This window comes from Budorcas taxicolor, chromosome 19 (assembly GCF_023091745.1).
Source record: "Budorcas taxicolor isolate Tak-1 chromosome 19, Takin1.1, whole genome shotgun sequence".
NCBI classification, from domain to species: Eukaryota; Metazoa; Chordata; class Mammalia; order Artiodactyla; family Bovidae; genus Budorcas; species Budorcas taxicolor.
In genome coordinates, this window is record NC_068928.1 from 10,754,484 (window position 1) to 10,769,790 (window position 15,307).

The 15,307-nt window shown below is 37.4% G+C and overlaps 1 protein-coding gene across 1 annotated transcript in view; it reads left to right on the forward strand.

Annotated features, from left to right (window-relative positions):
• Positions 1 to 11,268, forward strand: part of RPS6KB1 (ribosomal protein S6 kinase B1) — a 37,161-nt gene extending 25,893 nt beyond the window's left edge. Inside the window, exons 8-15 of the mRNA XM_052657389.1 lie at positions 1,186 to 1,276; positions 1,458 to 1,548; positions 2,080 to 2,187; positions 2,492 to 2,554; positions 2,751 to 2,828; positions 5,953 to 6,060; positions 9,485 to 9,597; positions 10,400 to 11,268. Coding sequence (XP_052513349.1) covers positions 1,186 to 1,276; positions 1,458 to 1,548; positions 2,080 to 2,187; positions 2,492 to 2,554; positions 2,751 to 2,828; positions 5,953 to 6,060; positions 9,485 to 9,597; positions 10,400 to 10,637 — 890 coding nt within the window. The 3' untranslated portion in view covers positions 10,638 to 11,268. The remainder of the gene's footprint in view (positions 1 to 1,185; positions 1,277 to 1,457; positions 1,549 to 2,079; positions 2,188 to 2,491; positions 2,555 to 2,750; positions 2,829 to 5,952; positions 6,061 to 9,484; positions 9,598 to 10,399) is intronic.
• Positions 11,269 to 15,307: the final 4,039 nt, after the last annotated feature.

The following is a 15,307-nucleotide window of genomic DNA, read 5'->3' on the forward strand; positions in this document are numbered from 1 at the left end:
CAGACAGTTCAGCTTATGTGAGAGTAACCTGGGCTGGGGAGACTTGGCAGTTTACTCACATCCCAGAGGAGCAGCCCGTCAGTCTGGGTATCTGGGGGCTAGTGGCAGCTGCTGATCCTTAGGTGTCTATCAGAGGACGCAAGAGGTAGTTAACTCTCGTACAGAAAATGGCTTATGGACAACCGATGCCAGAATAAATATTTCAAAATGTGGGTTTTTTTTTCTTTTCTTCCCCCCCCCCTTCTTTTTTTTTTTAAGAAATGCTGTATTTAACCACGTTTGTCATGGATATCTATGTATCTTCCTTTCTCCCAGTTCTATCCTCATTGCCTCAGATTTAGATTCTGAATTCTAAGACAAGGGATAATAGGAATTTGATTAGTTTAGCTTCTTTGATCCATAACCTAAGTGTATCAGGTAGTTTGGTGAAAATGTCATATTTCTTCTTCTGTGTCAGAGTAAAGTACACATTTACATGAGTTAATAGTCCATTGCCTCTTCTTGAAGTAAACTGGGAATAGTAGGGTCCCTGGGGTTGCTGAACCACTGGATAGCTAATGACAGGTCAGTAGGACTAAACTTGAACTGAAGTGTTCTTTGTATAAGGTGGTGAGTTTTTTACTTTCTGGATCAGAAATGATGGTTCCATGCTATGTAGCAATTTCATTTCTTTCTTCTCTTCCAAAGTGCATTGGCAGAATAAGCTAACTTGTTATAGTGACTAGGACTGTTTTAAGAACTGTTAGGTCACAGCTCATGGTGATAAAAGCAATATATTTCAAGTGCAGTGTCACACCTTTGTTCAAAACATGCAGAAGATTTTTTTTTAGGGTCTGTATACTTAATCCATACTTCATCAAGTTTTCCCAGGACTTACTTGCTCAGGATGGTAAAGGATTTTTGATATAAAGTAAAGCTGGAGCCTTAGACAAGCTGTTTTATCTTTTTCTCATATTTATTTTCCCACAAGATAGATTATATCACTGGCAAAGGTAATTTTGCCTTATCCTTCACAAATTAGCATCCTTATTTTTGGATGGAACATTGCTAGTTCTTGATCTCAAAAAATAAATTTAAGGCAGAAAAATTGAAATGAAAGGATAGACTGTTATCTTGTATGAAAACATTTAAACACTGCACGTACTTAGAATTCTCAACATAACCATCTTTATTCTTTCCTTCTAGGTCACGTCAAACTAACAGATTTTGGACTATGCAAAGAATCTATTCATGACGGAACAGTCACACACACCTTTTGTGGAACAATAGAATACATGTGAGCTGCATGTTGAAAGAAATATTACTGGTTTGGGGGTAATAGCTAAGTTTTACCTGGTTTAAGTAATAAGTGTGCTAAATTTTCTGCTGCACTGTTTGATTCTGTATCTTGTAGAAATTTAAATTCAGATGATATGCAACTAGTGGACTGTTTAGGTGTATTATTTTTCTCTTTGTAGGGCCCCTGAGATCTTGATGAGAAGTGGCCACAATCGTGCTGTGGATTGGTGGAGTTTGGGAGCATTAATGTATGACATGCTGACTGGAGCAGTAGGTGCACAGTTAAAAGCTGCATGTATTACGGACCGTGCTGAGTAGTTACAGAGTCATTACAGGAAGAGATGTTGCCGATTTTTGGAAAATGCTACCAATGAAATTATTTATTTTTCAATGAAGTTATTTTTAAAAATCTAACACTAGCAATGCTTTATTAGTGGTATTATGGGCCTTTGTACTTTTAGAAGTATTTTCATTTAGATGATTTAGGTCATGGCCTGTGGTCCTATGAATCAGAGGCAAAACAAGTATTGCCCTTATTTTATAGATGGACAAAGTGAAGCATAAAATCAAAAGGCTCACCCATTATTACACCAGGCTAATGGTGGAAAACCAGTTCCTTCCAGGACATTGCTTTTTCTCTGTGCCATTGCTTAAAAACTACAGCTCTTTAGCGATCAGCCATCCCACATCACAGTATACATTTCTGATCTCTGTGTTACTAATTCAGGAAATGGATAATTCTGTTATTTAAAATTTTATAATCTTTCTATGCTAATTTTTCTTACTCTCTTCTATTCTTAGCCCCCGTTCACTGGGGAGAATAGAAAGAAAACAATTGACAAAATCCTCAAATGTAAACTCAATTTGCCTCCCTACCTCACGCAAGAAGCCAGAGATCTGCTTAAAAAGGTAGGATTCTAAAATCAGCACTCAACGCATGAGTCTCAACTACTAGGATTTAAATAGATAGAACTGAATATACATTTTGAATATAGAATCATACACAGATGTTGACAAAAAAGCTTAACAGTTTTTGCCTCCAAAGTACAAATGTGTTTTTTTAAAGACTTTCTTTTCTTTTTATTCCCAGACAATACTTGGAAGTAATTAATAAAGCATATGTTCTTAAGGCAAAATAGACCTGCAAATTCTATAAAGAAAAAGTAATCAATTTGATTAAGTTCATCAGTGTTTTTCTTTTCCTTCCTAAAAGCTGCTGAAAAGAAATGCTGCTTCTCGTCTTGGAGCTGGTCCTGGGGATGCTGGAGAAGTTCAAGTAGGGACTGGCATGTTTGGTGATTTGAGGGGAAGATAATGCCAATTTTATATATTTGTGAAGGTTATATGTAGTTGCTTAGAAATATATCTTATTTTGTGATTGGTAACTTCAAATAGTCTGTTAATTTGTCAATCCAGTAAAGTCTGTTCCCCTTAATCTTTCTCCCTGCTTTTTTTTTTTCATTTTTTCCCAGGCTCATCCATTCTTCAGACATATTAACTGGGAAGAACTGCTGGCTCGGAAGGTGGAGCCCCCCTTCAAACCTCTTTTGGTGTGTATTCATGAAAGCATGTAATTTGAGAGACCTGGTACTTTTTTAGAATAAGAGAATCTCAGACCAGTTAGAAATATTTATTAATGATACAAAAACCTTTGGCCTATCCTCTCTTCTCTTCACAATCTGTATTCTGCGCAGTCTTTTAAGGAACTACAGCAGCAATTGATGGCTATATTAACTGGTTTTAAGTTGGTTGCTTAAGATAATTAAATAGCTTAAGTAATTGGGACTTCTAGTTTTCTTGCTTTGTTTTTGTTTTGCTTAACTCATCCCATTCTGAATCTGCTTTCATATAGCAAAGTATCATAAACTAGGTGGCTTAAACAGAAATTTACTGTGTTGCAGTTCTGGAGGCTAGAAGTTCAAGATCAAGATATTGTCAGGGTTGGCTCTTGCTACAGGTTGTGAGAGACTGTTTCATGCTTATCTGCTAGCCTTTGGTGATTTGCTGGCGATCCTTGGCATTTCTTGGCTTGTAGGCACATCATCCTATCTTTTCCTTCATGTTCATGTGGCATTCTCCTTGTGTTCAGATCTGCATCCAAATTCTCTCTTTTTTGTAAGAACACCAGTCATTGAATTAGGATCCCTCCCTACTCCAGAATGACCTTATCTTAACTAGTTACATCTGTAAAGGCCTTCATTCCAAACAAGGTTACCTTCTGAGGTCCTGGGGTTAGAACTTCATCATGTGAATGTTGGAGGGACACCATTCAAACCATAACAATATGTTTATAAGTGAATGAGTTAGTGTATTAGTTCTTTGTTTTTCCCACCTCAAGAATTTGAGAAAAGATAGTTTCTTTTTCTGTTTCTTGAAGTGGAGGAAAAGTAATAGGATAACGATGATGGTTATTTGGTCCTAGGAGCACAGGGGTTGCTTGCTTTAAAATTTCAACATATTTTAAAATTTAAAATTTGAACATGACCGTCAGGGTAGAACCCTTATGTACCAACTGCCCAGCTTCAAAAATTATCAAGTCATCTTGTTTAAACATAAACATAACCACCATGCTATCATCATAACTAAAAAGCTAACAATTTCCCTAGTTGTTTCTTTTTTTTCTCTGTTGTTTTGATTCAATAAGGATTCAGTCAAGACCTGTATAGGTTGACTGTGTTTCTTAAGTCTTAAGAAACTGATCAGTTTCTTAACTGATCCATAGATCAGTTCAGTTTAGTCCCAGTCGTGTCCGACTCTTTGTGTCCCCACGGACTGTAGCACGTCAGGCTTCCCTGTCCCATCACCAACTCCTAGAGCTTGCTCAAACTCATGTCCATCGAGTCAGTGATGCCATCCAACCATCTCATCCTGTCTTTTCCTTCTGCCTTCAATCTTGCCCAGCATGAGGGTCTTTTCCAGTGAGACAGTTCTTCGCATCAGGTAGCCAGGAATTTCAGCTTCAGCAGTCCTTCCAATGAATATTCAGGACTGATTTCCTTTAGGATGGACCAGTTGGATCTCCTTGCAGTCCAAGGGACTCTCAAGAGTCTTCTCTAACACCACAGTTCAGAAGCATCAGTTCTTCGGTGCTCAGCTTTCTTTATGGTCCCACTCTCACATCCATACGTGACCACTGGAGAAACCATAGCCTTGCCTAGACAGACCTGATATCCGCTCTCAGTTCCTCTTTTGAGGACTTACTAAAGAAACTTTACCATGTGTCCTGTGCAGTTCCTTATATTTTGATTTTGCTGATTTTAACTCCATGGCATGTCCTCAGCCATGTTCACCTGTTCCTCATATTTTGAAAACGAATAGTACTAATAGATCTGATTCAGATTAAATTTTTGGCGCTATATATTTTGATCAGAAGATATAATGTGTACTTAAACATTTCTTTCAGTGATGTTAGTGGTCTTTAATCACTGCCGGTATCAGTGGTTCTCAGCCAGGGTTGATTTGGCAATGTCAGAGACAAGCTGTCACAACTTAGGGAGGGGTGCTGCTGGTACTTATGAGTAGAGGCCAGAGATGCTATTGAACATCCTATAACGCACCGCACAGCCTCCCGCAACGAGAGTCATCAGGTCCAAAATGTCAACAGTGCTAAGGCTGAGAATCTACAGCCTAGTTAGTTCCAAGATTTTGTTAAGGGTTTGCAGAATTGTCCTACTCTAATAATCGTTATTCATTCTTTATTAGGTGGAATTGTCCTGTGAAAAGATACTCTTACATCAGTTGTTTGGTTACCTGAGGCACAGTTTATATAGAAAAGGCAGGATAAATGTTTTCTTTCCCAGTTCCTGAAATAATGAATTAGTTCCCTAGCACCTTCCAAAACTGACCAATGAATTATGTGATTTTTTTACTACAATTATGGATTCATGCTGTTTAACATATTTGAGTTTTAATTCATTGCAGTTATTTTTACTGATGTTCAGCTTTTTTCATCTTTAGACATCTTTTCCATCCTGTTGGTTCCCAAGTTCTTTTTTTGTGTGTGCTTTGCTACTCTGTGCAGCATATGGAATCTTACTTCTCCAACCAGGAGTTGAATCTGTGCCACTGGCAGTGAAAGCGCAGAGGCTTAACCACTGGACCACCAGGGAAGTCCTGGTTCCTGAGTTCTTTTGACACAACCACGAGTCTAATGTGGCACCAGAGAGAAGAAACAGATCGGGTAGTCAGATTTAGGTGATAATATTCCTTCACAAGAAAATGCAATCAGGCAGAGCAGAATATTATTCTTGCTCCTAGAGAAATTTAAAGGAATGAAACAAGCTATGAGAAGAATCTTTTAACTAGAGCATGTTATAAATGTACTTTGTGTTTAAACTCTGATTCAAGTGTTTTACAGCTTTGCCAGTTGTGCAGATTGTCTCTAAAAAGGGATTTAGCCACTGGGCTAGGCACACTGAAGCTTTATGAGAGGGGATGATTGATTCTCAGAGTTTTAATAGAAATGATAACTAAAGATGTCATTTGACCTTTGATACTTTCTAGTTGTATATATTTTTCAATCTGTGCCTGCTCAGGCTGTTCTACTCTTTTATTATAGTCAAACCCTGAGAAAAGAGCTTTATCTGGAACCTTCTCTAATGCATGTAATGCTATTGATTGTTATGTATAATACAGTCTGTTCACCATTTTCTAATTTTTTTTTTTTTAATAAAGCAATCAGAAGAGGATGTGAGTCAGTTTGATTCCAAGTTTACACGTCAGACACCTGTTGACAGCCCAGATGACTCAGCTCTCAGTGAAAGTGCCAACCAGGTCTTTCTGGTAAGTGAACGACTTTCCAGTGTAGCCATGGGAAATTTAAATATGGGTATGGGTCGTTTTCAATAAGAAAATTAGAATGTAGATAACCTGCTGCTGCTGCTAAGTCACTTCAGTTGTCCGACTCTGTGCGACCCCATAGACGGCAGCCCACCAGGCTCCCCCATCCCTGGGATTCTCCAGGCAAGAACCCTGGAGTGGGTTGCCATTTCCTTCTCTAGTGCATGAAAGTGAAAAGTGAAAGGGAAGTCACTCAGTCGTATCCGACTCTTAGCGACCCCATGGACTGCAGCCTACCAGGCTCCTCCGTCCATAGGATTTTCCAGGCGAGAGTACTGGAGTGGGGTGCCATCGCCTTCTCCGAGATAACCTGAGTTGCTTTTTTAAGTTATCCCCTTATGACTTATTGATAAGTAATTGATGTTGCATAACTCAGTATTCCATTTTAGTGATTAGAGTCAGAGTACATTATTCATTTTTTGAATAGGCCACTGACTTAAAATGTTTGGCTCAGCGCCTTAACTGAAAGCCACACAGCCATAGCAGTAGGAGAAGGGCGGCTCATAATAACTATTTTATTCCTGAAACAGCTAAAGATTTTTATCTTCAGGGGATTTTTAACCTGTTGATTTTAAATATTTGACATCAAAATACATTGCTTCATGTGTGATTGTAAGCAAATTAACCATAAGGAGGAAGTATCTGTATTGATTTATACTTTGTCTCCTCAGATAGAAAACCAAAACTTCTAGATTTTGATCAACAGAAATAATAGATTTATATCTGATGACCATCATTACATATTATTTGCCTAGTGCTTATTTTATTACTATAAGTATACATCATTTGTTTCCTTCGTCATTTGTCATTATCCTTTGGCATTTCTTTTTGGACTATCTCTAGGGAGAATAGAATATGGGGAAAGTAATCATTTGGAAATTGTTTCTCCCTTGTTTATGAGTTCACAGGATTTGTCATTAACTTGGAGAAGGCAATGGCACCCCACTCCAGTATTCTTGCCTGGAAAATCCCATGGATGGAGGAGCCTGGTAGGCTGCAGTCCATGGGGTCGCGAAGAGTCAGACATGACTGAGCAACTTCACTTTCACTTTTCACTTTCATGCATTGGAGAAGGAAATGGCAACCCACTCCAGTGTTCTTGCCTGGAGAATCCCAGGGACGGGGGAGCCTGGTGGGCTGCCGTCTATGGGGTCACACAGAGTCGGACATGACTGAAGCGACTTAGCAGCAGTGGTAGCAGTCATTAACTTAGTTCTCAAATCACAATGTAACACAGTATGGTATCTTTTGGGGCGGAGGGTCAATTCTAAAGTTAGCATGGAACACACAAATCTAAAATAACACTTAAATCACCATAGTATAGCATGCTTTTGAGTAAACAACACTGAATAGTAATAATTCTATAAATGTATGATTATATAGTAGTATAAGAATATAAATGAAAAATATAATTTTATAGCATTTACTTAAGGAGGATGAATGCGTTATGTCTACATGATTTGCAAAATTACTGTGTCCCCCTTAGTAAAATCTCTCTTAGGGGAGTAGGCATGACTCATTTTCATGCTGTTGTTGCTTTCTTTTTTTTTCTCTCATGATGTGGAGTTTTATTTTCTACTGATGTGGAATTTATACCTTTGATTCAACATATAGACCTTTTCTTCAGTTGGGTGTCACGGAGTTTTAGCTAGTTTGACAATTTTTTCCCCCATTAAAAAGTCTAGAAACATGTTACCTTGCTACAAAGAAATCCAAAGTTGTGGTGGCAGACGTTAAGGAGCTAAGCTTTCATTCCAATTTGTTGAGCTCCTCTTAATTATTTAAATTGGACAACTAATGAACACAAGAACAATTCATTTTTAGGTGGTAGCCAGAATTCTGTACACAAAGATCTCTTTTAAAATTAATTTAAAATAGTAACAGCCCACTTCTCTGGGGATTGTGACTGTAGTAACTGCAGTTCAGTTAGTATTTTTTTTATTGAAAGATAATTGCTTTACAATATTGTGTTGGTTTCTGCCATACAACAAGGCAAATCAGCCATAATTATATATATAATCCCCTCTCTCTTTGCTTCCGCTCCCTCTCCCATCCCGCCCCTCTGTGTCGTCACAGAGGGCCAGTCTGGGCTCCCTGTGTTAGACAGCAGCTTCCCACTAGCTCTCTGTTTTACACACGATAGTGTGTATGTGTCGGCTGCTTTCCCAGTTCACCCTACCTTCTCCTTCCCCCACTGTATGCTCAGTCCATCCTCTACCTCTGAGTCTCCATTCCTTCCCTACAAATAGGTTCATCTGTACTGTTTTTCTAGATTCCATAGGATAACTGCCTTACAATACTGTCTTGGTTTCTGCCATACAGTGCAAATCAGCATAAGTGGTGGTGGTGTGTGTGTGTGTGCAAATCAGCGTAAGTGGTGTGTGTGTGTGTGCAAATCAGCGTAAGTGGTGTGTGTGTGTGTGCAAATCAGCGTAAGTGGTGTATGTGTGTGTATATATATATACCCTCTCTATTGAGCCTCCCTCCCACCCACCCTCCAGTAGTTTAAATCATAATAGAATTAAAGGATATTCAAAGATGATTAAGGCAGAGTCTGGTCCTCTTGGTAGTAAGCTTCAGCCCACTAGAACATATGTGGAAATGGCCTTGGTGGTCCACATGTAGCTGTCACAAAGCATGTGCTCTATAGAATTGCACCTCACTCTTCAGGATTTCACCCAAAGCCTTATTGAGTCTTTTTATAGTAAGTCAAGTGCTTACTTGTAGGTCACAAGGATAATAAAAAGGAAGATAGGTATAGGATTAACTGTTAAAGGGATGAACATTAACAGCAAGATAAATGATAGCTGGTAACCTAATAGCCAGGTCCAAGAAAGAACTAAGGTTACCAAACTGCATTATTGCCTGTGTACAGTTAATAGTTTTCACAATGTTGGCCTTTATTTGTCAGGAAAATCCAAATCTATTCAATCATTAGCATAAAACCAGAAAGACCATATTACCAAGTTAGAGAATTCTGTTTTTATTTTGGCCTAATAATGAGAAGCTGTTTGGGGGATGAGAATGTTAGTTGCTTATAGGTATGTGGCTAGAAACAGTAGAATTTCTCTGCATATATCTTTGTGTTTAACATCTTAATGTAGAGCCTGTATTTTTCCTGTTTTGTTCTACTTCTTTAATACAGTGAAATTTTGTTTGCTGGCCTTTGTGGTTCAATAGAATTCTGCTGTCTTGGGGTCTATGCCTCTTTCGAAATGGCTAGAAGGAAGGTAATGGGTGTGAAATGAGATTGAAGAGGTTGGAGAGTAATCACATTGGTGATTTTAGGTGTACATTATCTTAGTGTGTCAGAGACCGAGCAAAACATTTTCCCGACATTCTGTAGTCCACTGTTACTATCTTTCAGGGTTTTACATATGTGGCTCCATCTGTACTTGAAAGCGTGAAAGAAAAGTTTTCCTTTGAACCAAAAATCCGATCCCCTCGAAGATTTATTGGCAGCCCACGAACACCTGTCAGGTATTCAGACTTTGTTATTATTTTTTAATCTAGAAGAAAGCACATTGTTTAAGAAATTTATGCCAAGTTACATAAATGGAAAATCTGTCATCCTGTTTGGTTGGCGTAAGCACAGCATCTCTACCTTCTTATATTGCAAGTCATCCGTTTGTGACTAATCAATGAGAAAATGCTATATAGTTTACCTTCCCTCCTGAAAGTAAGCTGCTGCACTGGAAAGTGTCCTCTTTAACCATTCATTCAACATTTATTATGCACCAGGGGTTGTGCTGTGTGCTAGGGACACGATTATGACAGGAATTGTCCTCATCCTGAAGAAGCAACATGGGGGCTCCTATTCATGAAGGAGCTAGCCATACAGAACAGAGAGGCACGGGGGTGTTACAGGCAGAGAAAGTGCATGCGGAAGTCCTCAAGGAGGACAAACTTGGCTGCCTTCTTGGCCATGAAAGGGAGGTCAACATTCCTAAAGTGTGGTGAGTGAGGAAGAAAATGGCAAAGGTTTGGAGAAACATTTTAAATGCGATGAGAAGCTGTTTTAAGTGGGAGAGTAAAATGAAATCTTTTTTTTTAAGTATCACTGATGGTTTTATGAGGGCAAGTGTGAAGGTTAAGAGACTAGTTAGGAAAGTAACAGTTAGTCTAGGGGCGAGATGGCTCAACTTCTGCCTCTGTGCCAATCCATACAAAAAGGAAATTAATTGAAAAAAAATCACATTACCCCACGTGCTTTAAATGTAAGGGAAATGTTTCTTGTTGAGATAGTACTTGAGACAAATGATAGCTCTTCCTTGTCTTAAAGCCCAGTCAAATTTTCTCCTGGGGATTTCTGGGGAAGAGGTGCTTCAGCCAGCACGGCAAATCCGCAGACGCCTGTGGAATACCCCATGGAGACAAGTGGGATAGAGCAGATGGACGTGACAATGAGCGGGGAGGCTTCAGCACCGCTTCCAATACGACAGCCAAACTCCGGACCGTACAAAAAGCAAGCTTTTCCCATGATCTCCAAACGACCAGAGCACCTGCGTATGAATCTATGACAGAACAATGCTTTTAATGAATTGAAGGCAAAAAAGGTGGGGAGGGGATGTGTGAGCATCCTGCAGGGTGAAACAAGAAGACTCAAATGACAGTCTCGAAGAGTCAGTGTCATGACATAGAACACTTTGGACAGAGGAAAATTAAACATGGATTTTAAAAAATCAATCAATGGTGCAAAAAAACTTAAGTGAAAATGGCGGAACTCTTAGGCACATCAATTAATTGATTCCTAGCAACATCGTCTCAACCTATCAAGGATTTTCATGTTGATGGCTCGAAACTGACAGTATTAAGGGTAGGATGTTGCTTCTGAATCACTGTTGAGTCCTGATCATGTCGAAGAAGGGTTATCCTTCCATTAGGCAAAGTATGAATTTGCCTATAATACTTGCAACTAAGGACAAATTAGCATGCAAGCTTGGTTAAACTTTCCAGCAACATGGAATCAAAGATGAAAAAAAACTTATCAATTGATGTTTTACGTGCAAACAACCTGAATCTTTTTTTTATATAAATATATATTTTTCAAATAGATTTTTGATTCAGCTCATTATGAGAAACATCCCAAACTTTAAAAATGCGAAATTATTGGTTGGTGTGAAGAAAGCCAGACAACTTCTGTTTCTTCTCTTGGTGAAATAAAAATGCAAATGAATCATTGTTAACCACAGCTGTGGCTCGTTTGAGGGATTGGGGTGGACTTGGGGTTTATTTTCAGTAACCCAGCTGCAATACCTGTCTGTAATACTAGGAGAAAAAGAAAAGAATCTACTTAATCATTTCTGTTTGCAGTGCTGTTCTGTGCTAAGCTTAACTGGAAGCCTTGGAATGGGCATAAGCTGTATGTCCTTCATTTCATCCTTATCCTGGGCCTGCATTGCACTGGAAAAACACCGCCACTTTATACCAGTATTTAGTTCAAGACGCCAAACATGTTCAGCCCGTGGCTGAAGGACAGAAGCGAGTCAGGATAAAATGCGTAGCGTGGGGCGGCAGAGAGGGGGAGAGGAGGGAAATCCAGGGGAAGAGGGTGTTGCCATGGTCCACTCTCTTGTGTCTAATGTCTTTACAGCAATTTGGTAAGGTTTTAAGTTTTACTTTTTACTGATTTTGCTGTCTACCTTCCTTATATTTCTTCCTCAATGGTTTTAAAAGGAAAAAAGATTTTTTTCTCCTATATTGGGGCTACATTTTTTGCTTATAAAAATATTTGATGGCCTTTTGATGAATGTCTTCCACAGTGAATAAAACTTAGTGGCTTAATTTAGGAAACATGTTAACAAAACACTATGTTTTTGCAGTTGTAACAAAGTCTACATAAGTGATTCACAGATACAAAGAATAAAAATAAAGGTAACTTTACCTTTCTTAAATACTTCCTGCCTTAAGAGCATTTCCGTGACTGTAGATGGTGAAAGGGTTTAATATCTGCAGAGCTTTATAAAAATGTATTTCAGTGCATACTGGTATAATAGATGATCATGCAGTTGCAGTTGAGTCTTATCACCTCCTTTTGTTTGTCTTTTATAATGTCTTCAGTCTGAGTGCGCAAAGTCAATTTGTAATATTTTGCAACCCTACAATTTTTTTAAATAGATGCTGCTTGCTATGTTCTCCAGACCTTTTTGAGCCATAGGATCCAAGCCATAAAATTATTTATGCATGTTGAATTCAGCCAGAAAAGAGACAAGCTTTGCTTAAACAGCAATTCAAGTGAGATAAGGTGAAATCCTATGACATTAAGCAAAAAGAGAATCATGAAAAATGATTGGAAATACACCTTTTCAGTTGTGGCAATAAACAATTGATAATAGCTCATCTTTGGACAGAAAGTTTAAAAAAAAAAAATCCCTCCCTCTAGACCCCCTCTTCCCTATTGCAGCAGTCTACTGAACTTTATAACTGTAACTAGTAAATTAGAAGCTACAATAATGATAAGGGCAGAAATTGTACTTAAAAGTGCAGGTCTTTATGATGGCTAAAAAAAAAACAACGCAAAAAGCTATGGTGATAGATACAGGCTTCATTTCAGACTGTAAATGACTTGTCTACTCTGATAGTTTCAAATATGTTTACTAACTATTAATATTGTGTTGACTGCCTGACCAAATTCCAGTTAAAGTTTTACACCAAAATATTCCTCCTCAGTCCTATTTGCTAGTAACATTTGCGTTGTGTTGCCTGGCTATAACCACCCCACAGTTAAACCATTTTCATAATTAGTACTGCCAGCAGTAGTGGCAAACACTGTAACCTCCTGCATAAAAAGCATTAACTTCATACCGACCATCCATACAAATAACAGTTTTTCAAACTTTAAACATTAAGTGAAATTAATTTTCTATACTGTGGCAAGTTTATTGAGAAATTGTTTCATAAATGGATATCCCTACTATGACTGTGAAAACTTGTCAAGTGCCACTTTAGTGTCACAGACAGAAAGCACACACCTATGCAATATGGCTTACCTTATATATTTATTTGTAAAAAACCCAAGCATAGTTTAAAATATATGTCAATAATACTAGTCTTGAGTTTCTGAAAGGGTTATTATTCCAGGTAAGTGTATAAAAAGAGATTTAAGTGTTTTTCTTTCATCACTTATTTTCTTTAAAATCAGCTATTTACAGGATATTTTTTTATTTTATACATGCTGTTTTTTAATTAAAATATAATCACTGAGAACTGAAGTTTACTAATTTTGATTTTATAAGGTTTGTAGCATTATAGAATAAACTGGGATTTATAAACCAGCTGTGATTAACAATGTAAAGTATTAATTATTGAACTTGAACCACATTTTTAGGCAAATTATGTTATTTCTTTTTCTCCTTTATGGTCTTAACTAATTTGAATCCTTCAAGAATTTTTCCATACTATTTTTTGAGATAGAAGGTAATGGGTGGGGGGAAGAATGCATGTATGGTACTCCATAAATTCAACATTCTTTAAGAAATATATGATTATAAATAAACTGCATCCAAGCCTTGGATTTTATATTTAAAATAGGACCTAACTATTTCGGTTATTCAGTCAATGTGGTTCCTAGCTTATAAGGGCTAGATCTAAGATTGTTCTCATGAGAAATGTTGAATTTATGAAGAATGGATTTTGAGGCTCTGAAAATGGTTAATTCCTCAGATATAAACATCAATGTCCAAACATCTACCTTTTTTCCATAGGAGTAGACGCTAGCAAGCTGGACAAAATAATCATAAGTATTTGTCCCACCATGACCTGTGGTCTGTGGCTGACTGATACAAAATTCTTCGTGTGTGATTCTTTATTTACCACTACAGCACAAGTATTATCTCAGTGGATTATCTGAAGTAACATTTGAAAGAAGGGTTCATCTGTGTTTGCTCTTTTAAAACTTTTTTTTCCCTACCCTAAGTTGGCTTTGCATCTACCAGAGTAAATAAATTCTTCAGCTGCCTTATTAGGAGTGCTTTGAGGGTTAACACCTTTTCTGCTTTTCATCTTGTGTTTACTGTATTAAAGTATTTGATTTTAGATTGAATGAATGTAAATAGAAATTAAATGCAAATTTGAATGAATATAAAATAGAAGTGATTTTTTTATCATTATACTCTAAGATAGGAAGAAATAACTACCAGATACACAAATGGTTTCAATAATTTTTCCCATTTATATGCTAGATATGTTCAGGTTCGCATATTTAATAAACTATATATGTGAAGAGTAACAGTTGTAAAATTTGCTTTTGTGGAGAAACTGAAGGAACAAATTTGTAACAAGTTTTAGTACTGATTTTATTAGGTGTTAAACATCTGTGATTTCCAAGTTCTGTCAAAATAGTAGAATGTAATAAAAAAAACTTCATGTGAAAAATTATGTGAAAGCCAGCTTCACAAAGAAACACTGAAGGACTTTCTTGTGCAACAGTTTTTCCAGCCACATTTGCCAACTTCATTATTTGATGTGTATGCACAAGATAACTTAGTGGACAAATCTGTTTTTAACTAATATCTCAATATATCTGCTGTAAGATGGGCATTTTGTGTAAACCATCTCTTATTTATGAGGTAATTGAATCACATTTGCCAATATAGTTTCTCTATAGAAGTTCTCAAGTGGGACTTTTTTTAATAAAACAGTAGTGACTCTTGATGTTAAGTCTTTTAGAGGGTATGATATGAATTCACAGAATAAATGGGTTCTAATTCCTGTTTTTGAGCTGAAGGAATAAAAGTACAGAAATGCCTCTAGTTCATCAGTGCTGTTAGTGAACAACACAGCTCTCCTCCTGCGTTTCCCTCCTTTTTAGTTCACAGTGAAGTGCTTGCTTGTTAAAACAAAAAATCCCCCCCTGTCCACCACAGACTTGTTATTCAGTCATATTAAGAAAGCTGTCCATATGGCCATAGGGTAAGCAGGTATTGTGTTAGGGCTGAAATAACCCATGTGGTAAGATGTTACTCTTATGATTTTATCAAGAAGTTAGTATATTTTTTACACCCAAATTCTAATCTCAAATTGCCTCTCTTAACTCATTCCTTGCTGTATACCCAAATAACAACTATTGGCTTTATCACAAAATTAGGAAGGTGATTTAAAGCTAGCTTGTTTTTTTTAATATTTGCAGTGGTTCTCAAAGTAGGTAACATAGTTAAGTATATCATCCTGAATGAACAGAAATACTTGTACT